Below are 24,562 nucleotides of genomic sequence, written 5' to 3'. Positions count from 1 at the left end.
TCATACAAAAATATACACTATAAAATGTCACTATATAATTTATATACAATAGACTACCACTATACAAAATATGTACAACATAGACTGTCACTATACAAAAATATACTAAATAGACTGTCACTATACAAAAAATGTACTAAATAGACTGTCACTATACAATTTATATACAATAGACTGTCACTATATAAAATAGACTGTCATTATACAAAAAATATATAAAATAGACTGTCACTGTACAATTTATATATAATAGACTGTCACTATGAAAAAAAGTATACAAAATAGACTGTCACTATACAAAAATTATACAAAATAGATATTTCGGGCTATTAAATATAATATATTTGGACTGAAGGGACATTTCGGGTCAATGAAAAAAAATAAGGGCTATTAAAATTTTGAGGGGACATAGAGGGTAGTTTTCCGTGTAAAAATCTCTATTTATAACGAGTTAAAGTTAGGCCCATCTCATACTTAAGCGCTTTCCAAAGCAGGCCTAGCGGGTTATATAACGGGTCGAATATGCGTTGCAGCCCACACGCTATAACCCTGTGCTACTATACTCCCAACTCTTTCAGTTCTCTTGGCGCTTCTCCACTGATTCCAGAGCCATTCTTTGTAAGTACTCTGTCTTTGCTTATGTCTTTGTACATTGAGGCCGTTTGGTGTGAGAAATTAGGGAAAATAATCATCGTATAGTTTCTGGTATTACTTTGTACCATGTTTGGTTAGCATCTTCACTTGTGGTATAAACAATACCTTTACAACTTAATACAACAATTTATGTATAGCTTTATGCTGATTTCAACTTGGTGTAACTTATCCCTGTATTAACTTAACTTGGATTAAGTACTTTAAGAGACCAAAATAGTCTTGAATTCTTTGTAGCAGCCCTTCTTCTCAAACTTTTCAGTTATTTTTCCACCACCTAATTCAACCAGAGACCTGCCTTTTAATTAAGTTACTTCAATCGTGCATCACCTAGTTGCAAGAAACAACTACTTGCTTCATCTATATCAGTTTGCTTCTTGCAAACAGAGATTGCTGCTTGTTCTGAAGGTGGGGTTTGTTGATGCCTGTGAGTTTTCTTTGGTTTTTCTTTCTCCTTATGTTCCCTGTGATATGAAAATATGTTTTATACTTTTGTATTGCCGCTGCCTTTGTTTTTACATAATTCTAGCTGTCTTTGTATTAAATTCATATGTATAGCAAGTGTCTTACTTGATCTTTTCCCAGTTAGAAATTTGTAGTACACTGGTAGTAAAAGGACAAGGGTATAATTGTAAACAAAACTTTATCCCACTTAATACAAACACATGTTTTAGATTATTACTTGTACATTCAATTATTAATGCAATGAACTAAGGTCGATAAAAAATAATCTCAGCATTATCGATCTCCGTATTACATTCTTTATATAACTTGTTTCTAAAACAAACAGATCAAGTTTTATTCATATGATAAAGGAAGTATTTTTGTACTTGAATACATATGTATAATGTCAGTCAAGTAGGTTCTTTTTTCTCATGCTTTTTCCACATATACTATGTGCACTCAGCAGTGCTAATGACAATGTTCAGAATCTTGATTCATTATAAAATACCTAGTCTTCCATGTTGGAGTCGTGGCTGTGGGAATCACATTGTTCTTGCTTATAATTTGATCCATTCCTATTCCGACATTGCTTTCCGATGTTTATAATCTGACTTCACAATTGGTTCTTTACTGTCAGTGCATACGTCTGTCACTATAATGGTATGTAATCCAATAGCTACATACATCTTTATTTCATGTATTGCGGGTTCTTTGTTTGGCTGATGTTAAGGTAATGAATGATGAACTGCAAATGCTTTATGAAATATGTAGTAGACATAGTTTCTACCGAATTAGGAGGTACCTAAAACATCTGCATTCTGCTGTCCGTAGAAGTTTCTTCATTAATAATAACATCTGTGTTCTGCTGTCTGTTGAGGTTTCTTCATTAATAATAGGCAGATACTTTCAATAGTTTCTGTATTCTTGTGCTTTAGAATTTCCCAAGCAGAAGGAGTCTTGCATATCTCATACAAAACGTATATGTTCTTCGATCATGTAGGCATATATCATTTGTTGTTCACTGTTGGTGTATTTCTTTCGTTCTTCTTTTGCTTCTACTTCAAAACGGTATGTTTTTCTTCTAATTTTTATTCCAAAATAAGTCTTTCATGTTATGTATTCTTTTTATTTTGGTGATTGTTTTCATATAATGTATTTGTTTTAACAACTAAATTATTTTCCTGTAAAAAAACTTTAGGGCTTTAATGTATTAAAGATTAATTAGAGGATGTTGAGATGGATGTGCGGGTATACAAAATTAGATAAAAGTAGAAATGAAATTATTCGGGATAAGGTGGGTATGGCCCCCTATGGAGCACAAGATGCGAGAAGTGAGACTTAGATGGCTCGGATGTGTGAAGAGGCGAGGCACGAATACCACAGTAAGGAGGTGTGAGAGGTTGGCCTTGAAGGGCCTAAGAGGTAGAGGTAGGCTGAAAAAATATTGGGGAGAGGTGATTAGGCAATACATGGTGATGCTCCGGCTTGCCGAGGACATGATCGTTGATAGGAAGGTGTAGAGGTCGAAGATTAGGATAGAAGGTTAGGTAGTCGAGTGTTTGCCTTATTCATATCAGTAGTTTTAGTCTAAGTTACTCGGACTCGAGTACGGGTATCCGACACGGGTACGGATCCAAAGATTGGATCCTTCATGATCTAAATTTTAGGCTTCGAGGATATGGATCTAGGTACGGGTACGGGTGCGGGGATTCGGCGAAAAATAAATTAAAAATCTAGAAATATAGCTATAAATTGGATGAAGAAAAAAATTTGAATTTTTTTGGCTTTGGTCACAGAAAGTCGAGATGAAGCAGAGAGAGAGGATGGCTTCTTTGTCCATTTTCTTGGTCTTTTGGAGGGAAAGTAGGTAGAGAAAAGATAGGAAGGATGTATTTTGCTGTCAAGAAAGGTCACTCTGTACCCCACTTTTTAGACAATAAAGTTCACTACCCCACTTTTTTGACAAGAAAGTTCACTCTGTACCCCACTCTTTTGACAAAAAAGCCACTTTTCATGGGATAGTACAATAAAAAATATAAAGAGATTTGTACCACTTCCTTTATTTACGAAAATTTTCCTTAAAATTTTGGTCAACACACCCGATCTCGTCTGACTTGATCCGACACAGATCCCACACCCTTACCCATGTCAGTGTCGTGTCGACACAGGTACGGTGCCCAAATTGCCGAGTCCGAGTAACTTAGGTTTTAGTGCACTATGTAGTGTTAGTCTTATATTATTTTATATCTCTATTATTACTCGTCTTTTTTGGCTTCAATTTTATGATTGGTTTGTTGGTGTTGCTGCTTGTTGTTACTCCTTCCAGTGCCTTATCCTTATTATCTTTCCTGAGCCGAGGGTCTACCGAAAATAGCCTTTCTACCTTCTCAAGGAAGGGGTAAGGACTGCGTATAATGTATTAGATTATTTATTTATACTCATATACATATATTGTGTGCGATACTTAGAGAAAGAAGCATAGATATAGCCATGAGTACTTATTGAGCCCGTTTGGACATAAGAAGTTTTTTATTTTTTCCCGAATTTTTTTCACTTTTTTTCGAAATCAGTGTTTGGCCATAAAATTTGCAATTTTCACTTGAAAATAAATTTTGAAATTTTTCAAAAATTTAAAAAACTCAGAAAATTTATTTTTCAAAATTTTCACTCATATCACTCACAAAACTTCAAAAACAACCCAAAATTATATTCATGTCCAAACACAACTCTAATTTTCAAATACCATTTTCACGTGAAAATGCTTTTCACTTTTTTTTTGGAATTTTACAATTCTTATGTCCAAACGCCCACTTAATATATTCCTAGCCATGAGTACTTATTTAATAAATCAATACTTTTAAACACATTTTTGGCTCATACCTGACAGTAAGGATGTGGAGCATTAATTTGCATGTCTAAGTAGCTTTGAAAGGAGTATAAATTAGTTAATTAAGTAGGCCCAACCTACAATGCTCCTGACGTGTCCTACATAGATATATGGCTAATGTTTACAAATATTTGAATTCCTATTTTATTTGTATCTAAGAAGTGCAAAGGGAAATCATGGGAAAGTGGGCCAAGCCCATCTATTTTACAACTCTGTTTCAAGGGCCAGAGGGTATATAAGCAATAGGTTAATTTTATTAGCTATAGTAAGATTAAAGTAAAAGAAGCAGTACGCTACAGGGTTAAAACATAGGTTACAACTTTGACAATTAAGAGAGAAAAGGGGCTTCAATTTGGGTGCTTTGCTACGGCAGTAATTCGCGATGGAGTTTGGGGGGAAGAGATACAGAGCATTGCTTTGTCTGCTTAAAGCTTGAACGAGAAAGCAAAGTCTGCGAATTGGAAGTTTTGGGGAAAACTCAAAAGTGGTATTAATGAATTTTACTTCATGATCATTCTTTTATTTCATGATTATTATTATCCAATATATTGATATTGATTTTAAACTTTGGATTGCGACATATTTTCACCTTTAAATCCATGACTTGAGGTACAAAATATTAAGATTTAAGTCTTAAGCTTGAGAATGATATAATTTGAAATTTAACCCATAAAAATTGGTATTAATATTAAAACTTGATTATATATTTGGACTCAATGACATATGGGTAGCTCAAAAATATGATTTGTTTGGGGATTTCACCATAGTGACGAGGAGTTGATTTTTTAGTTGACTTTGATTTGACTACTTCAAAAATTATGAAATGAGCCGACTAGCACATTTGATATTGTTAATCAATATTTTAGATAGATTGAGACCATTGGAGGCTGCTTGGTTAGTGTTCTAGACGTTGCAAGGTTGGAATTTTTTTTATTAGCGAGGTAAGTGAGACTTTAAGCTTTGGTTTTTGCGTTTCTAAAACCCGTTTTGAAAATATGTTTTATCTGTCTGGTCCATGTGTTGCGACAATCATGCGCTTGGAAGAATTAATGGTCTTTGACTAGCCGCAAATATATTATTTTATGAAAGATACTAAAAATTATTTGATAAGTTGTTTGATGGTGTGATACGGCTGTGAGCCATGATGTTGGGTTTGATGGTGTGATACGGCTGTGAGCCATGAGGTTGGATTTGATAGTTTGATACGGCTGTGAGCCATGAGGTTGGATTTGATGGTTTGATACAGCTGTGAGCCATGATGTTGGGCATTGTGTATGCCTTTATACATCACTTGAGTATTGTGTATGCTTGTTGATCTATTTGGGGGTATTGTTTATGCTTCAGTGAGCATTGTGTATGCTCTGTTACATATTTGAGGCATTGTGGTGCCGTTGTGGACTCGTAGATGTGTTGGTTAATTACTTTCACTGCAGTTATAACAAGCTCTTAGTGTGTAGTGGGTTGAGATATGTGTGTTCTTGTTAGTTAATTGTTATTAACTTTGTTGATATACCGTTTTATTGTATAATTATTGTATTTAGTATTGTTCTTGTTGTGGTGTGCTTGTATTTTCTAATACTTGTTCGAGAGATATTCAAAGTGGCGGGTCGAGGATCTTACTGGGTTATATTCACGTATAACTCACTCCTTGCCTGCATGTCCATGCAGATACTATTCGGGCGACAGGTCTAATAACTGACGGGTTCGTTAGAGTTGATCCAGTTATTGAGGCGAGCCACCGCATTGTTCGTGGAGGCTTGCAAAAGAGTCTTTACCATTATTTGTACGTTGTCTTTTATTTGGGGTTTACACACCCGATTTTGAGTCTTTTGTAATTCTCATTAGATGCTCCATGGTCTAGTATGGGATTTGGGCTAGAGTTATGTTCCTCTATTTTGGTTATTATTATTCATAAATATTTAAGGAAACAATTTGAATCATTAATCATTCACATTTAGTTTTTAAGATGTTAGGAACTTTTTCTTTATTCCGGTTGAGTTTTGAATACATATTGAGTGTATGGTATAAGATGGTTCACCTGGCAGATAGTGTTAGCTGGGTGCCAGTCACGTCTAGGGGGGGTAGTTTGGGATGTGGCACCTCTCTCGCCGCCTCTCTAATACAATTCGCTGTCGTAGACCACATACAATTCGCGTCCCCGCTACTCCTTCAGGTTCCCATAGCCAGCAACTTCTTCCCCAACTCCTGGGCTTTGTCCTTAGTCAATACACCCCACCCGACCTTAGATAGCCCAAACATAGCCCTCTTCCTCCTCGTCCACCTGATCTCTAAGTCCATAACCAAAAGCATATGCTGGGTCGTAAGATTCTCACTCGGGATGACCTTGCAATCCGTGCATAGACCTCTATCACATTTTCTGAGAAGTAGATAATCAATCTGGGTCTTGGCTTTTGTACTCCGAAAGGTTATTAGGTGCTCCGCCTTCTTTGGGTAACCCGTGTTAGCAATCCCCAGCTCAAAAGCTTTAGCGTGCTCCAGCAGCGAAGTACTTCCTCAGTTTCTATCTCCAAAACTGAAGCCACCATGCACACTGTCATATCCCCCAGGCAACCTCCCAATGTGGCCGTTAAAATCAGCCCCTATAATAAGCTTCTCGATGGACGGTATACCCCGCACCAACCCATCCAAATCCCCCCATAAGCGCCTTTTCACCTCCCCGTCCAAACCCACCTGAGGTGCGTAAGCACTAACTACGTTCAGAGTATACCCTCCCACGACTTTCTTAATGGCCATCAACATGTCATTCACCCTCTTAATCTCAACCACCAACTCCCTTAGATCCTTATCAACTAAGATGCCTACCCCATTCTTCCCTCTCACCCTCCCTGAATACCACAACTTAAACCCATCAGCCTCCCGAGCCCTGTTTCCCACCCATCTAGTCTCCTGGACGTAGGTTATGTAAATCTTCCTCTTGTGGAGAATCTTTGCTAACTCTATAGACTTTTCCGTTAAAGTCCCTATGTTCCATGACCCCACTCTCAACCTAGAAGGTCCCTTAACCCCCTGCCATCCTTACCCTCTATCCCCGCTCCCCCCGAGGACATGACCTCACTCTATCATAGCTCCGCGCGACCACTGGACCAGCAAAAGGCTACAAAAGAAATAGACTAAGTAATATATTAGCTATAACACTAAAGTAATTGACCGGGACAGATATAAGCAGGCAAGTCTAACTAAATACAATTTAAAACAAGATACTGCACATGTCAAAGAGATAGGCAAGCAAAAAAATACTGATACTGTGATGACCCGATAGGTCATTTTCAGTTTTAGCCCTCATTTCTGTGTTTCAAAACCTCGATTAGCTCCGTTTAGCCTTCCTTGATTTACGTGCGCAGTCTGTGTCTTCTTCCGAAAGGTTTTTATGTGAAAAAAATTGAGAAAAATGTGAAATTGTTCCTTAAAATTTATTTGAGTTGTAGTAAACAGAGTTTCGCAGGAAATCATTGAGCTAGTAAGCCGCAAAATTACAGGGTCTAAAGAGTTTTGGAAGGGAGTTATTTCCAAAAGAATCTTCAAACCAAGTACAACACCCAATAAAACAAGGAAGCACAACACCAAACCATAAGAAAAGACCTCAGATCCGGCCAGTGATTAAAAAAGCGCTCGCTTCCTCGCTTTAAGCGAGAAGCGATGCGAAGCGACTCAGTGCCCGCTTCACATGGGTGAAGCGACTCAGGCATAAAAAAGCGACCGCTTCCCACTAAAAAGCGAGAAGCGACCAAGCGATGCGATGCGAAGGAAGCGGTCGCTTCTTTGTTTTTAAACAGACCCAGGCTATTTAATTAAAAACGAAATTGTTCTGTCTTTTATTAAACGAACAACAACGACTAGGGTTTTAAAGCAGAGCATCTGAGAGCATTAGACTAGGGTTCTTCTTCAACTTTAACTTCAAGTTCAAGTCTTCAACAACAACAGGTATGTTCTGATTTTCTTCTTCTTCTTCTTCTTCAACGTCCAAATAACAGCGAAATGTTGGCGAATTTTTTTTTTAACCTTCGGTTCTTTCTCAGAATTAATGCCAATCCTTGGGTTCTCCTTTCTCTGCCCAGTTTTTAACAGAGAAAAACTGCCCTTCCTCTAATTTTTATATCCTTTACATTGAAGTATTGAACATTTGCTTACAATTACATGTGTTGTCTATGCAGTATTTATTTTAATTTTTTTTTTAAAATTCCGCTTCACTTCAAAAAAGCGAGCGCTTCGCTTCTCGCTTCTCGCTTTAAGTGAAATGGGGGTTGTCGCTTTTCCTCGCTTCACGCTCTTCACAATACTGGATCTGGCAAAACTCTAGACAATCTGCAACCAAGAAAGAATCGAAAAAAAGAAGTGAGAGAGATGCTTAAAGAAGCAGTCGGTAACATTCTTCTGTTTTAACAATCTATCAATCTCATCTCTTGGATGTCGCTAAGGCCTCATTTGTTTTTTTTAAGATTAAGACGTCTGAATCTGAATACACGTCTGAATATCAAAATGTGTATTAAGATTAAGTCATCTGAATCTAAATACACATCTGAATGTCAAGATGTGTATTAAGATCTGAATACTAAATGATTAAGACTGTTTGATTTTTAACATCTGAATGTATAAAATTTACGTTTATCTGAAAATTAATAAACATAAAATTCAAATAAAATACTAATTAATCTAATATTACATCACTAAAATGTATAGCTTTTTAAAATATGATAGTTGCTGGTGGTGATGGCTAACGGTAGTGTTTGTGAATGCCGACTAAAAGCGGTGGTTGGTGGTAGTTTAGGGTAGTAGCTAGTGGTGATTGGTAGTGGTAGCTATTATGATTGAAGATGGTGGTGGTGGGTGATGATATTTAATAATGGCGAGTGGTGGTGGTGGTAGTTGTGATTGAGGAAGATGGTGGTGGGTGGTGGTAGTTTATAATGATGGGCAGTGCCAGCTATAGTTGTTGATGGTGATGGGGTGGTTAGTTGTGATAGTTGAGGTGGATGAGTGTTGGTTGTCATTAATGATGGTGGTGGGAGTGGTGGGTGGTGGTAGTCGACAATGGTGGCGGATATGATTGAGGATGATGGTGGTAGTGGGTGGCATGGTGGTAGTTGATAATGGTAGGCGGTGGCGGCAGTTAATAATGAATATGGATGATAGCATCTTAATGAAATTAAGTCTCTGTTATAGATCTTAATGATACAGACCTATTCAGAATCATTAAGTGGTTGTGAAGTAAAAAAAAACAAACATACTTAATGATTAAAATCTGAATAATTAAGATTCAGACTTTGAAAAAAAACGCACTTAACGTCTGAGATCTGAATGATTAAGATTCAGACCTCCATTAAGTGCAAACAAATGAGGCCTAATTGTTGTTTGTCCAACAAACCAGTCTCACATTACTCCCTATAAGAATGAATGATTTCCACAAAAATCAAAGTAGTCGAGTTTCCACCTGCATCAAAGACATAGCAACTCAAAATATAGAGAACAAAAGGAACATTAATATAAAGAATCTTACAACTTTGATTAGTACGATTTTTAGAAATCAGAATTTCTAGACAAATTTGAAGTTAAAAGAACTATTTGATTGCCTAATGAACCTTGGTGAATATCAAATGACTCAATTGTAACCTACATACATCAAAGATTAGAAGCTACCTATATAGATTGTGGATGCTTCTATTCTATAGCAGATATTACATCTGCTAGAGCTGAAAGTGACATGTCAATGTTCTGAGCTTCCTGAACCATAGCAGAAGACTTCTATGTACCATGATTGTGCATAATACGACACTTTTATGTACAATATTGCAGAATATATATATATATATTATACGTCTGTCAAAGCTATTCAGTTCAATCATATATAGTTAAATAGTATAGATATAATACCCAAAGATGTAGTAAATGTATGCATTCTCAAGCGCATTACAAATACATCTTACTTTTTCATTTGCTATGACGCAAACTATCCACCCAGCTTTGTAGCCAACCTTTGCCTTTCTAACACAGCAGCATATTAGAAGTTTTATTACAGTACCTTCAAAAAGTCTCCATGTTTCAAGTCTTTACCGAGGTCAATTCTGTGAAAATTATTCTCATTCGATAGCTATATTGAAATGCACATATAAACCATGCTGTTGTATTTTATGAAATATAAATATAGCACATAAATTCACATACCAATGAGTACAAATTTAAAGACCATTGGAGCTATAATATAAGGAAGTTAATCCATATAGTGTTGTCTGCCTATGAGTACCAATTAGTCCCCAACTTAAAATAACAGTGCATCCAGAGGTCCTTACACCAGTCATCTACTGCAATGTTGCAACCAATAATATTTTTCCTTCTCTATTTTTTTATAAGAAAAATTTATATCATTCTCCAGGCAATTTATCTAGAATAAACCTCTACTAACCATTTTATTTAACAATAATATGAAAAATAAAAGTATTGACAGTTCAAGAACTCAATCCTTAGAAATGAATATAATGCAATGTTTAGGAAATTGGGTGCTACAAAATTTGAGTTTTAACTTCGTCATCCAGAAATGAGTGCAGGTCTTTAATGTGTTAAGAATAGCAAGAGTCGTATCATAACCTTAAGAAACAAAATAAAAAGATACATGTGGATGACATTTCCATGTGAATATATGCAAAGCTGTGTTGCCCTTCTTGCCACGCTTAATCAATATTAGTTGTCAGTATCTAGTATTTCCTCGATCACAGAACTATCCTGACCTTCAACAGTGATATGAAGTACAGTTTGACGCTTTTTCTTGATGGATATTATATCTGGATCTAGCTCGTTAAGCGCTTTTAGAATATGTAAGGACACACACTTGGCAGTTGTGTTTAATGCATTTTTTCCATTCTTCCTAACAATTTATGTGGAGCTCACCTGCATTTATGCAACTACTCAAAATACAAGCCCTCTTTATTTAGCTAGTGTAAATGGATATTTAGATATGGTGAAGCCATTTTACTTTATAAAGTCTAGGCCACATGGCCAAATTTCCTTACAATGCCTGTAAATGACATCATGTGCTTTATACTGTCAAACATCGAAAATACAGAAAAATTGGGATTGGTAGACACTCTTTTATCTCTTTTAATTCAAAAAACCAGTATCCTCACCAAAACCAGTATCCAACGAGTTAAAGTTGGGCCCATCCCATACTTAAAAAGCTTTCCAAAGCAGGCCTAACGGGTTATATAGCGGGTCGAATATGGGTTGCAGCCCACACGCTATAACCCTGTGCTACTATACTCCAACTCTTTCAGTTCTCTTGGCGCTTCTCCGTTGATTCCAGAGCCATTCTTTGTAAGCACTCTGTCTTTGATTATGCCTTTGTACATTGAGGCCGTTTGGTGTGAGAAATTAGGGAAAATAATCATCGTGTAGTTTCTGGTATTACTTTGTACCATGTTTGGTTAGCATCTTCACTTGTGGTATAAGCAATACCTTTACAACTTAATACAGCAATTTATGTATAGCTTTATGCTGATTTCAACTTGGTATAACTTATCCCTGTATTAACTTAACATGGATTAAGTACTTAGGGGTCGTTTGGTTTGAATACGGCTTATGCTGGGATAAGTTATCCTGGTATTGTTTTTTATCCACTGTTTGGTATGTTGTATTAAAAATAATAATTGCATAATTTCTAAGAAGAAGGTATAAGTTATCCCAGCACTAATTGCCCCACCCCCTACAAGGTATAAGTTATCCCGGTTCTAATTTTAATCCCGGGATAACTTATACCAGGTTTGCTAACCAAACAAAGTATTAAGGGGGTATTAAAATTTTATACCAGCACTATATCTACTTATACCTCATACCAAACGACCCCTTAAGAGACCAAAATAGTCTTGAATTCTTTGTAGCAGCCCTTCTTCTCAAACTTTTCAGTTACTTTTCCACCACCTAATTCAACCAGAGACCTGCCTTTTAGTTGGGTTACTTCAATCGTGCATCACCTAGTTGCAAGAAACAACTACTTGCTTCATCTATATCAGTTTGCTTCTTGCAAACAGAGATTGCTGCTTGTTCTGAAGGTGGGGTTTGTTGATGCCTGTGAGTTTTCTTAGGTTTTTCTTTCTCCTTATGTTCCCTGTGCTATAAAAATATGTTTTATATTTTTGTATTGCCGCTGCCTTCGTTTTTACTTAATTCTAGCTGTCTTTGTATTAAATTCATATGTATAGCAAGTGTCTTACTTGATGTTTTCCGAGTTAGAAATTTGTAGTACACTGGTAGTAAAAGGACAAGGGTATAATTGTAAACAAAACTTTATCCCACTTAATACCAAACACATGTTTTAGATTATTACTTGTATATTCAATTATTAATGCAATGAACCAAGCTCGATAAAAAATAATCTCAGCATTATCAATCTCCGTATTACAATCTTTACATAACTTGTTTCTAAAACAAACAGATCAAGTTTTATTCATATGATAAAGGAAGTTTTTTTGTACTTGAATACACATTTCACGTCCTGCAACAGCTTGAGTCAAGCCTAATTGCATATGGTTCTCTTTACCTGCTGAACAATCAAGTGGACAAATATGAATTCAGCGTCACTCACTTGGGAATAAGAACACATTTTGTTTTGTCATTTTGCTTATTTAACATAATTAATCTATATATGTATAATGTCAGTCAAGTAGGTTCTTTTTTCTCATGCTTTTTCCACATATACTATGTGCACTCAGCAGTGCTAATGACAATGTTCAGAATCTTGATTCATTATAAAATACCTAGTCTTCCATGTTGGAGTCGTGGCTGTGGGAATCACATTGTTCTTGCTTATAATTTGATCCATTCCTATTCCGACATTGCTTTCCGATGTTTATAATCTGACTTCACAATTGGTTCTTTACTGTCAGTGCATACGTCTGTCACTATAATGGTATGTAATCCAATAGCTACATACATCTTTATTTCATGTATTGCGGGTTCTTTGTTTGGCTGATGTTAAGGTAATGAATGATGAACTGCAAATGCTTTATGAAATATGTAGTAGACATAGGTTACACCGAATTAGGAGGTACCTAAAACATCTGCATTCTGCTGTCTGTAGAAGTTTCTTCATTAATAATAACATCTGCGTTCTGCTGTCTGTATAAGTTTCTTCATTAATAATAGGTAGATACTTTCAATAGTTTCTGTATTCTTATGCTTTAGAATTTCCCAAGCAGAAGGAGTCTTGCATATCTCATACAAAACGTATATGTTCTTCGATCATGTAGGCATATATCATTTGTTGTTCACTGTTGGTGTATTTCTTTCGTTCTTCTTTTGCTTCTACTTCAAAATGACATGTTTTTCTTCTAATTTTTATTCCAAAATAAGTCTTTCATGTTATGTATTCTTTTTTTTTTTGGTGATTGTTTTCATTTTTTTGATTTTGCACCGGGTGTCCGAGTCTCTTTGAGCCCCGACTAATCCCGGGGGTGCACAGGCCCCCGGCAAGGAGTTTCCCGCAAGTGCTCCACGGTTAATTCAGGTTTTACCCAGTCCGATGGCCCTCAGAAATTGTTTGCACCCAGTGGGTTTCGAACTTGAGACCTTGAAAGGGAGCAAACCCCAAGGCTCAAGTCAATTGCCACCAGGCCAACCTCAAGTCTCTTTGGTGATTGTTTTCATATAATGTATTTGTTTTAACAACTAAATTATTTTCCTGTAAAAAAACTTTAGGGCTTTAAACTGAAAGCAGTTTTCGTATGTATTACTGGTATGATGGTATCTCAACAAGCGAACTTCTCACCTATTAGTCTCTCTTTTCCCTTTCCTTGTATGCTAATTATCTTTACAAGTTTGGCAACTGTTTGCCCTCCACAAGTGATAATTCATTAATTTCACTTTTTTCCATCACTTTACTTTGTTTGAAAAAGTAATACTATAATTATCATTTCAGTGAAAAAGAAAGAAATACCATTAGTATTACACCTAGGCAGGTTTTTGGTAGTAAGAGTAATTTAGCGTGTTCGTGGTTCTCACCCAAAGTATTTTGGAACAATCTAAATTCACAAACAAAAAATGGACAGGTTGTCATGGTGACAGAGGACTAGTTAAAGTATTCGAGCCCTAGCAATTAGCAGAGAGAAGATCTAAACCGCGCGAAGGATGTCAAAGTCTCTCAAAGTTCTCATTGAAGACCTGCTTCTGTACGACCATTCTTTCTGTCTTCATTCTGTTCTTTTTTTCTTGTGTTCTGTGTGAATAGTTTGATTAAGTTCCGCTGTGTCCTTTAAAAACTATAATAGATTATCAGAACCAATAAGAGAATCACTCTCCAAGGCACCCTATACTCCTCCAGAGGGTTCCAGTGTCTCTGTCAAATCCATGCTAGTGTCTCTTCTTCCTTATAGCAAATCGCTATCCAACTCAGAACTCTCGGAAACTGAAATGCAGAGCAAAATAAGGGATTTTAGCTTATGCTGTGCTGCATTGGCTTCCACCTCAGAATCCACCCACAATCAGCTCTCTTGGGTTCCCAATTTGCTATCTATTGCTGCTGCCTCTGCCTTCAAAGACCTATCTAAAGCTTACGCTAGAAAAGTTGGTGGGAATGAGTTGATGAAAATTGGCGAGCTGGATGGGGATTTGAAGTCTCTGCCAAATGAGAAGATGTTGGCCATACAGTTAATGCCTCAAGTGTTGCCTTTGCTAAAAGGCAGGATTAAGGAGAGCATGATAGATAAATCAATTGATGGTGATGAGATATCAGCTGCAAGCGCTAGAGTTCCAGGGGCATACGCCATTGTGGCCGCTTATCAATTTAGATGGTTCATTTCTCAGGTATGTGTATCCTAAATTGGTACTTGAAGATTTATTTATTTTGAATTTTTTTTATTTGTGGTTTGTATTCTATTGAGATGAAGCATAATGTTCTGGATTTATTGTTTGTAGGTGGATTATCCTCACCTAGGAAAAGTGTGCTCTTTGGTGATTCCATGTGCCTTAACAGCTCTTGATCATTGGTCGTCTGAAGTAAAGGTGGGTTCTTCTTTGTATGATTACTGGTCTTAGAAATTTGTTGCTGCTTCAGTCAGATATCTAATCTACTTGTTGATCTTTGTTAAAACTAAGCTAATATTCCTTTATCACTGTAGAATAGTTAAACCCTCTAAATACTGTAAGTAGTTGATTCTTGCAGTGGTCAGCTAATACTGTAAAATAGTTGGATGATGAGATATACTAAGTGGAAATTTTGCTTTTTCAAAATTCCTATGTCACTGTGTTTTCCTTGAGATATGTGGTGAAATACATTGTGAACTGTTAGAAGGAATGCACACTTTAAAACAAGTATTGGCTTGGTAGTACTAAACTTTTATGTGCCTCTAAGATATGGCTTATATCTGACCTTTATAACAACTGATGACAACAAAAAGAACATCAAATGAATCAGGTATTCAGTTTCTTTTCCAAAGCTTGTTGTTAGATACTCTATTAGAGACTTCTGATTGTTATAATGTTGATAGCACCTCTTTCTGTTTGTTTTGCCTTCTTAGTCTTTTCTTTATTTTGGAGCATGATGTAATCCATCTTCAAGATAAAAACGGGATTTCCAATTGGTACAGTCGAGTGGAAATTGTCTGCCATACATTTGCATCTCATAACCAAGAATTACTATTTTTGTTTTCATTAGGCTGTTGACAAAATTTTGTTGTCTCACTTCAGGGACAGGGCATGGTTAGCTTAATACATCTAGCAGAAAATGTCAATGCTGCTGAGATTGGTTGGTATGAAGATGTAATTCTTGATGCTTGCTGCCAAAATATTGCTTCCGATGATGAGACATGGGAGCGTGTGGTTCAAATGTCTGTACTTATGGTGACTTTCACCCAGAAAAGTAATGCTCGAAGCATATGGTAGAGCGCCCTCTATCTGTTATATATTGAATCTTGGTTACATTTTTCAAACATGTATGGATAGAGAAGAATGGTTATTCTACTCATAAATTTGCGGCAAAAATGGTATCAGTGAAATGCTAAATCATGATCCTTCTTTTACTGTTGATTCATGCAGAAGCATATTCATATCATGTGTTTTTCAATTTGTACTTCGTGGCTTAATTCTTAACAGTAATCCTTCAAAAGAATGACGTCTCGCCAGCAATGCAGAAAGAACTTGGCTATAAAATTGTTGTGACCGCCCCCAATAAAAGTTGGATAATTTTCTATGTTCCAGTTTGCTTAAGTATTAAGTGAGAGTTTGCTTTTTTTCTTTTTCTTTCCTTTTTGGGATAAAATTACCTTAATTATTACTTGTTGGAGTTAACTCTATGCGGAACAGTTTATCAATGTCAAATTTACAAGTTCTTTTTCTTCTTTTTAATAATTAATTTGGGAAGTCAGATTTTAAAGTTGTTTTGGTATCCTAACTGCTGTCCTTTTTGGCCAACTGATATCTGAATAAAATTTCTTCTTTGTCTAGGGGCTAGTGATGCAGCAAATCCCTAATTTAGTATGATACTCCATTGAAGTTTTATGACATTGTCATATACATTAAAATAGGTATCTGTACCTTCATATTAGCTATTCAGAAAACTTCTGTGGGGTGGACATTCTTCTAGAAATGCAATAACAAAGATATAGTTGTACATTAAACTAATTAAATGGATTTCCAGCATGCAGTCGACCTTATCTAGGATTTTTCTCTCCTGGGAAATGTGCCTGTACTTCCAAATAACCTTTCCGGGTACAATATTCTTCTCCTCTTTGTTCAACTTCAGGTTGCAGATTCTTGATCCTCTTGTTCTATATCTTTAATTTGTCCTTGTTCAGTACCTTTTCTTCATTCTATTCTTTAGTGCTGAATCCCTTCTTGTTCTTCCTTTTTTTTTAATCTATCAACTTCATTACTATCACTGAGTAACTTAAGCTTAGAATATTGCGATGCGAAAGGTGATTGTTGGTGAGGCTGATAAAATATTTGGTGCTGTTCTCGATAATATTACCTTTACTAAAAATACTATCTTTACCTTTATTTTATGCTTCAAGTATGTATACCAGTCAAAAATATTGTGGCACAGGTATGAAAAAATGTTGAATGAGATGTTGAGTCACTTGGAAAGGCAACCAAGAAACAAGGAGCGACGTATTGCATGGCTACAGCATGTTGAGCCACTGTTCAATGGTCTTGGTCTTGTGCTGCTAGCTCATTTCAGGCGACTTTTTCCCCTTTTCTTCAAGTGGATGCATGCTGATGATGACAGAACTGTTGTACTGGTAAGAGGTGATAAAATTCATTCAAATCAGTCAGCCTTGCTACCTTTTGTGAACATCTGACAGTATACCACTTTGTATCCTGAACAATTTTTCTGAATTCCTTTCTACTAGTTTCCTTTTCTTCAGTCTGATTAAGTTTAATTTAGTGGTGTCAACAGATATGTTAAAATATATAAGAGTGAAGCTTCATTTGCATTTCAGAACTTTTTTGTACAAGATGTTGTGTTTGGAGATCATACTAGTGGTACTTCATTTTTATTTCAGGTTCTTGAACTAATCAAAACAGTTGTAAAGTTGACATGGATAAGGAATTCGCCACACATTGAAAGGTAAATTTACGATTGGACAAGGAAAACTACGGTTCACCCTTTAATATTACTTATATCTGCTTTGAATATGAAGAATGGAGTACCTCGAAAATTATCCAACATCTTTTTTTGTACTGAATTCCATTTTTGCATCTAAACTGAGGACCTCTTTTTTCAATACGTAAACCATCTTAACTGATGATGGTTTAACATCCCGAGCTTTAATATTAAGGTAGAACCTTCCTACGTGTTCTTGTCTTGCTTCTTTAAATTGTATCTGTTGGTGTGATGCAGATTGGTGGATGAGCTTGTTAGTCTATACAAGGAGGCAGCGCTGAAAATTGCACGTGAAGAAATTAGAAAACTTGTTCTTCAGACTATAATTTTGATCCAACAGTAAATATCATGCTCCATGCCTTTGTTTTCTCCTCCTGCATGTGATATGAGTTATTTGCTTTTTTTTGTAGTTTTTCTCTGCTTCATGAGTTATCTATTTTCTTATTATCTTTTCTCCTCAATGTCAAGATCCAAGGGCTCGCAGTTCAAAGCCGTTTGGGACAAGCACAAGGATGATCCCGACTTGACAGTTTTCCATCATTCCTTTAGTGAACAACAGCTTGCAATGGTAAAGGTTTCCCTCTGTACTATCATGAGAAAAGTGAGCATAATCTCAGTCAAACTGATAGAGTTTACTGCACAAATAGAAAATAACAGGAAGAAATACTAATGTATTACACTGAAAAACACAGAATCTACTTCAACAAAGTCTGAGAATAACCACTCCAACACTGATAACTCCTAAATTACAGCATATAACATTCTAGACCGAATAGAAAATGACTGAAATCAATACTAGCGACACAGAGCCAAAATACATATTACTAAGATTACGAGACATGAAATTTCTAGACATTCGAGAGGCTAGAACTCTCCCAAGGATTCTTTATTTTTCTGTTGAATATTTTTCCCCCTACTGCTTCCTTCTTTCTCCAGATAAAACTGCCCAATACATGAGTAACTGTCAACAGACAGTTACTAAGTTTTCAATTTGTTACTTTTGGCCCTCCTGGAATAAGTTTTTATAACCTGAGGCTTATCATTACCCACCCCTATATGAGTCACCTTGTCCTCAAGGTGAAAGTCAGGAAATTGTAGATCAATGACTGCATAGTTCTCCCAAGTGTTCTCAAATTCAGGCAGGTTCTTCCACTTGATTAACACCTCCCATTTATCATTAAGTAGCTTCCTGATCTGCCTCACTGCTTCAGGTTCAACTTGAAGCTCCAATTATGTTGTAAGAAGCGGAGGTAGGTCTTGAGTAGGTGTAGTTGGTTGCAAGCATTGTCTCAACTGTGAAACATGAAACACTGAGTGAATGCGTGCTCCAACAGGTAACTCCAACCGATAAGCTACGGGACCAATCTTCTCTAGAATCTTGAAAGGGCCATAAAAACGGGGACTGAGTTTTTCATTAATCTTCTTAGCTAGAGAATGTAGTTTGTATGGCCGTAGTTTGAGATACACCATTTCTCCAACCTCAAAATTCACTTCCCTGCGATGTCAATCAACTTGATTCTTCATTCTTTGTTGTGCATGTACTAGATGGTTTTTGAGCTCAGTTAAGATCAAATTTCTAGTACGAACTTGTTCATTTACTTCTTCCACTGCAGAAGCAGTGTCATCCATGTGAAAAATCGATGGTGGATCCCCCCTCCCATATAATGCTTTAAAGGGTGTTATGCCGGCAGATATGTTAAAGGACGTATTAAACCAATATTCAGCCCAAGCTAGCCAATGGAGCCATTGCTTAGGTTTTTCTCCAGCCATACAACGAAGATATGCCTCCAAACTCTATTCACCACTTCCGTCTGCCCATCAGTCTCTCTGGATGATATGCGGAGCTATAGCGTAATGTAGTTCCTGCCATTTTAAACAACTCCCTCTAAAACTGGCTAATGAACACACGGTCATGATCAGACATAATAGATTTAGGAAAACCATGCAACTTAACCACTTCCTTAGCAAAAACAGCAGCCACATCTTTAGCATTAAAAGGATGAGAAAGTGGGATAAAGTGTGCGTACTTAGTAAGACGGTCTACCACAACCACTATAGTGTCAAACTTATGGGATTTAGGAAGACCAGTAATGAAATCCATACTTACATCTTCCCACACATGCTGAGGTATAGGTAAAGGTTGAAGTAATCAGGCTGGACTCAAAGTTTGAGACTTATTCTTTTGACAAATTTCACACTTGGCAACGAAGTCTTGCACATCCCTTTTCATACCTTCCCAGTAAATATTTTCAGACAGCCTCTTATATGTGCGAAGATACCCTGAATGGCCACCTATTGGAGAAGAATGAAACTCCTTCATCAACCCTGGGATTCTGGATGATCCTTTTGGCAAAACCAAACGTCCCTTGAACAGTAGACATCCATTCTACAAGCTGTATTTGTCGTCTGTTTGCTGTCCTGTAATTAGCCTTTGCAAGATAGAAGCCATTTTACTGTCTCTTTTTACTTCTTGGTCCCATTCCTCCTTGTCTTCGTACTTCCAAACCGAAAAGGCATATAACTCTGCAGATTCCCCGCGTCTGGACAGTGCGTCAGCCACTCTATTTTCAGCACCCGGTTTGTACTTGATCTCAAACTTATAACCCATGAGTTTGGAAACCCATTTCTGCTGATTCTCATCCATAACTCGTTGTTCCAGCAAAATATTAAGGGCTTTCTGGTCAGTTTTAATGATGAAATGATGACCCATCAAGTAGTGATTCCATCTCTTGACGGCCAACACAATGGCCATTAGCTCCCGTTCATATACCGAGCATTGTCTTGCTCTAGAAGAAAGCATTCTACTGAAATATGCAATAGGTTTACCTTTTTGCATTAAAACTGCACCAACACCAAATCCCGAAGCATCAGCTTCAATTACAAAAGGTTGAGAAAAATCCGGCATCGCCAAGACGGGTACTTGAGTCATAGCCAACTTCAATGCCTCAAATGCTTGTTGAGCTCGTTCCCCCCACAAAAAAGCATTTTCTTCAATAAATCTGTTAATGGGGCAGCAATCTTACCATAGTCTTTGACAAACTTTCGGTAGTACCCAGTGAGTCCCAAAAATCCCCGCAAAGACGTGATATCTCTTGGAACTGGCCAAGATATCATGCTCTCAATCTTGGAGGGATCTGCCTGTACTCCTTCAGAGGAGATGATATGGCCCAAGTATTCAAGTTTGTTGATTACCAGTTGGTTCTGTTTGAGAATATCTAAAGCAACCTTCAAATGTTCAAGATGAGAAGCATAGTCTTTACTGTAAATCAAAATATCATCAAAGAATACTAAAATAAATTTCCGCAAATGATCCCTGAAAATATGGTTCATCAATGACTGAAAAGTCGAGGGTGCATTGGTCAAGCCGAATGGCATGACCATGAACTCATAATGTCCCTCATGGGTGCGGAAAGCTGTTTTCGCTTCATCTCCAGCTTGAATGCGAATCTGATGATATCCCGACTTGAGATCCAACCTGGTAAATATGGTGGCTCCCCCTAGCTCATCAAGTAGCTCATCAATGCATTTGTATGTCATTAAGAGCCCGATAATCCACACAAAAACGCCAACATCCATCCTTTTTCTTAACAAGCAATACCGGACTAGAATATGGACTAGTACTAGCCCTAATGATTCCAGCAGCCATCATCTCTTTGACCAAACGCTCGATCTCAACTTTTTGAGAATGAGGATATCGATATGGACGAATGTTTGGTGGTTGTGTTCCGGACTTAATAGTAATAGCATGATCCCGAGAACGACTTGGTGGTAGACCTGAAGCTTGCTCACATACTCCTGGATAATCAGATAACAACTCCTCAATCTCCTTTGATGTTATAGTTGTTTCACCTTCATGTACTACCTGATTCAACTCAATCCAGAATCTTTGGTTCCCTTTCTTTAGCAAATTGTTCATAGCTTTTAATGAAACAACTGTCCGAACCATACCTGGATCCCCCCGAAGCAACACCATTCTTCCTGCATCTTCAAATTTCATGGTAAGAAGTTTCCAGTTTACCCTCATCTCACCCAAAGTGGCTAACCATTCCATCCCCAATATCACATCAGTTCCAATTAATTCAAACAGAAAATATTGTTGGTGAATTTTTACTCCCTGCACGTCCAACCTCACCCCTTTGCATACTTCATTCCCACTGACTTGTTGACCATTACCAACTGTTACTTCAAATTTGTTGGTCTTCTCAATAGGTAATTGCAGATGACGAGCAAGGTTGGAAGATTTAAAATTATGGGTAGCTCCGCTGTTCACCAAAACTATCACGTCTTGCCCATGAATTTTTCCCACAAGTTTCATTTATCTTTCTTCAGTAAGGCCCACAACCGAATTCATATTCAACACCATCATAGTAGCCTTTTGTTCTCCTTCATCTGCGGCCTCTCCGGCGACCTCAAAGAATTCTTCTGTTTCCTCTTCCTCTGTGTTAGGTGCCTCTGAAACAATCAATAGGTTAAGTTGCTTATTCTTACAACGATGGTTAGGGCCAAATTTTTCGTCACATCTGAAACTTAATCCTAACTCCCTTTTTCGGGCAATTTCTAAATCAGACAACCTTCGTCCCTCAGATTTTGCTGTAGAAGACACGTTGAAGTCAGTTGGCTTTGCTGAAGCATGCAATTGCGAATCAATGTTGCGTCCTACTGCTCCGGCTCTTGAATCACGTGCTTCAAGTACGTTTGTGACCCGAGAGTAATTGGGTCTAAATCCAACTTGTTTGTTGCTTGAACTGCCTCTATTTTGTTCAAAATTAAACACCTGAACTTGCTCCAAAATAGAATTTCGATCCTCTACCTTTTGAGCCATCTCCATTATCTCCCTCAATGTTTGAGCCCGCAAAAGCATCACTTCTGCTCGGATTTCCTCTTTAAGACCATTCAAAAACACTCCAGATAACAGTCCATCAGATTCCTCCCTCATAGAACCTGTCACCTTCTCAAATTCTTCACGAAATGCTGCAACAGTGGTGTTCTGCTTTAGCCCCATTAAGACGGCATACTGGTTGCTCTTTCGCGAATGATGAAATCGGTTCAGCAGATCTCTTTTGAAGTCTTCCCAGGTTGGAACTGGTTGTCTAGACTCTAACCAATAATACCAATTTAAGGCTTTTCCTTCTAAACAAACACCGACTGCCTGCAATCTTTCTGCTTCAGAAACTTCATTCACTGCAAAGTATCGTTCCACTCTAAAAATCCATCCCATAGGGTCCTCTCCTTCGAAAACCGGTAGTTGTAGTTTCCGAAATTTCTTCCCATCTTTTTCTCCAGTCAAGTTAACATTACTTCCCTCTTCTTGGCTTCCCAAAGTTCTGGTTTGAGAAGTGGATGCTTCTGCAATCACAGTTCTCCCTTGTGCTTCAATTCTTGCAAGAGACTCTCTTATTTCTTGGAACCATCCTTCCAGCCTTCTAACATCTTCTCTTACCCCAGTCAAATTAGTTTCCACTTGCTCAACTCGTCCCTCCATTTTACTCCTTACCATGCCCGAACGTCACCGCTCTGATACCAAATTAATAGAGTTTACTGCACAAATAGAAAATAACAGGAAGAAATACTAATGTTTTACACTGAAAAACACAGAATCTACTTCAACAAAGTCTGAGAATAACCACTGCAACACTGATAACTCCTAAATTACAGCATATAACATTATAGACTGAATAGAAAATGACTGAAATCAATACTAGCGACACAGAGCCAAAATACATATTACTAAGATTACGAGACATGAAATTTCTAGACATTCGAGAGGCTAGAACTCTCCCAAGGATTCTTTATTTTTCTGTTGAATATTTTTTCCCCCTACAGCTTCCTTCTTTCTCCAGATAAAACTGCCCAATACATGAGTAACTGTCAACAGACAGTTACTAAGTTTTCAATTTGTTACTTTTGGCCCTCATGGAATTAGTTTTTATGACCTGAGGCTTATCACAAACACTCAAGATTAATATTTTGCACTTATATTAGGTGGAAGCATCAGCTATCTTAGCCAGTTTTGTGCTGCATAATGAGCCTGTGCATCTGCTTTTTCTTAATAATTTGCCAATGATGCCATGATCTATTAAATCAATATTCAGGTTCTATGTGATGGTTGGTTTTTAAATACTTCCTCTATCCCAACTTATGAAAAGGCATTTGATAGCATGTTCACTTGATCACGTATTAATTAGTTGTGATAATTAAAGGGTTAGTTTGATGAAAAGAGGTGAAACTTAAACAATTTGAAAATTTGAAACTATGAAAGATGTTTAAAATGATTTTATTCAAATATTTTGAAACATTCAAAATAGAAAGCAAGTCATATAAATTGGGGAAAGCGTGTAATACTTGTGGCTTCTTGATACAATGGTGTGCGGAAAGTTGGTGTAGTTAATGATATAAAGACAGGACTTTTTGTATTCTGTCTGTTAATGTTGTTTGCAGGGAGCTGTTAATGGTTAGTGGCTTGCTGGACTTGAATACATACTTGGCCTTTTGAGTTGCTGAGGGAGACATTTTGGAGAAGTATACATTTAGTTCTTGCATCAGTTTCCGTACTCTACATAACTCGCCCGTTAGCTCTTCATTCCTACATAGAGTTGAGGGTAATGGAGAATTGTTTGGGTAGAAACAATTGTCTATTGGGGGGTCGTTCAATGATGAGATTGTTATGCTTTTCAACTATCTATCAGACGAAGGGATTGAAAGTGATTTGGCGTCCATGTAAATAGTTAGTTATCTATGGGCACATACTTTCAAGTTTAGTTGTGTAGTCAAAATTCAGTAATTCATATTTATTGTATGATTTTTCATCTACTTAAGCTTATTTTGCTGTAATGTACAGTAAATATTCTATCTTGTCTCAATTATGGCTACAATGTTCACTTTTTCAGCTGTTTCTGAGAGTTATAAATCTTACAACTTCCAAACAGAAGTCTGATGTGTATGGACATTGGAAGCAAGAATCAGTAATCGTGAAGGGA

The 24,562-nt window shown here is 37.0% G+C and overlaps 1 protein-coding gene across 11 annotated transcripts; it reads left to right on the top strand.

Annotated features, from left to right (window-relative positions):
- The first annotated feature begins 489 nt into the window (after positions 1-489).
- Positions 490-24,452, top strand: LOC107779240 (uncharacterized protein At2g39910). Of its 11 annotated transcripts, none has more exons than XM_075252205.1 (11): positions 567-618; positions 2,096-2,163; positions 14,035-14,154; positions 14,254-14,788; positions 14,900-14,986; positions 15,671-15,861; positions 17,025-17,220; positions 17,485-17,549; positions 17,823-17,924; positions 18,054-18,153; positions 23,988-24,452. In XM_075252205.1, the coding sequence occupies exons 3-11, from the start codon at positions 14,114-14,116 to the stop codon at positions 24,009-24,011; spliced, it is 1,341 nt and encodes a 446-aa protein (XP_075108306.1). In that variant the 5' UTR covers positions 567-618; positions 2,096-2,163; positions 14,035-14,113; the 3' UTR covers positions 24,012-24,452. The 11 variants fall into 11 exon arrangements, with proteins under 11 accessions (XP_016455104.1, XP_075108301.1, XP_075108306.1 ...); XM_075252206.1 differs by lacking the exons at positions 567-618; positions 2,096-2,163 and adding exons at positions 3,959-4,469; positions 4,849-4,923; XM_075252202.1 differs by lacking the exons at positions 567-618; positions 2,096-2,163 and adding exons at positions 8,615-11,305; positions 12,703-12,896.
- Positions 24,453-24,562: the final 110 nt, after the last annotated feature.

The sequence above is a fragment of the Nicotiana tabacum genome, chromosome 4, assembly GCF_000715075.1.
Source record: "Nicotiana tabacum cultivar K326 chromosome 4, ASM71507v2, whole genome shotgun sequence".
NCBI classification, from domain to species: domain Eukaryota; kingdom Viridiplantae; phylum Streptophyta; class Magnoliopsida; order Solanales; family Solanaceae; genus Nicotiana; species Nicotiana tabacum.
Note: the sequence above shows the minus strand (reverse complement) of the source record. Positions and strands in the feature narration are given on the sequence as shown.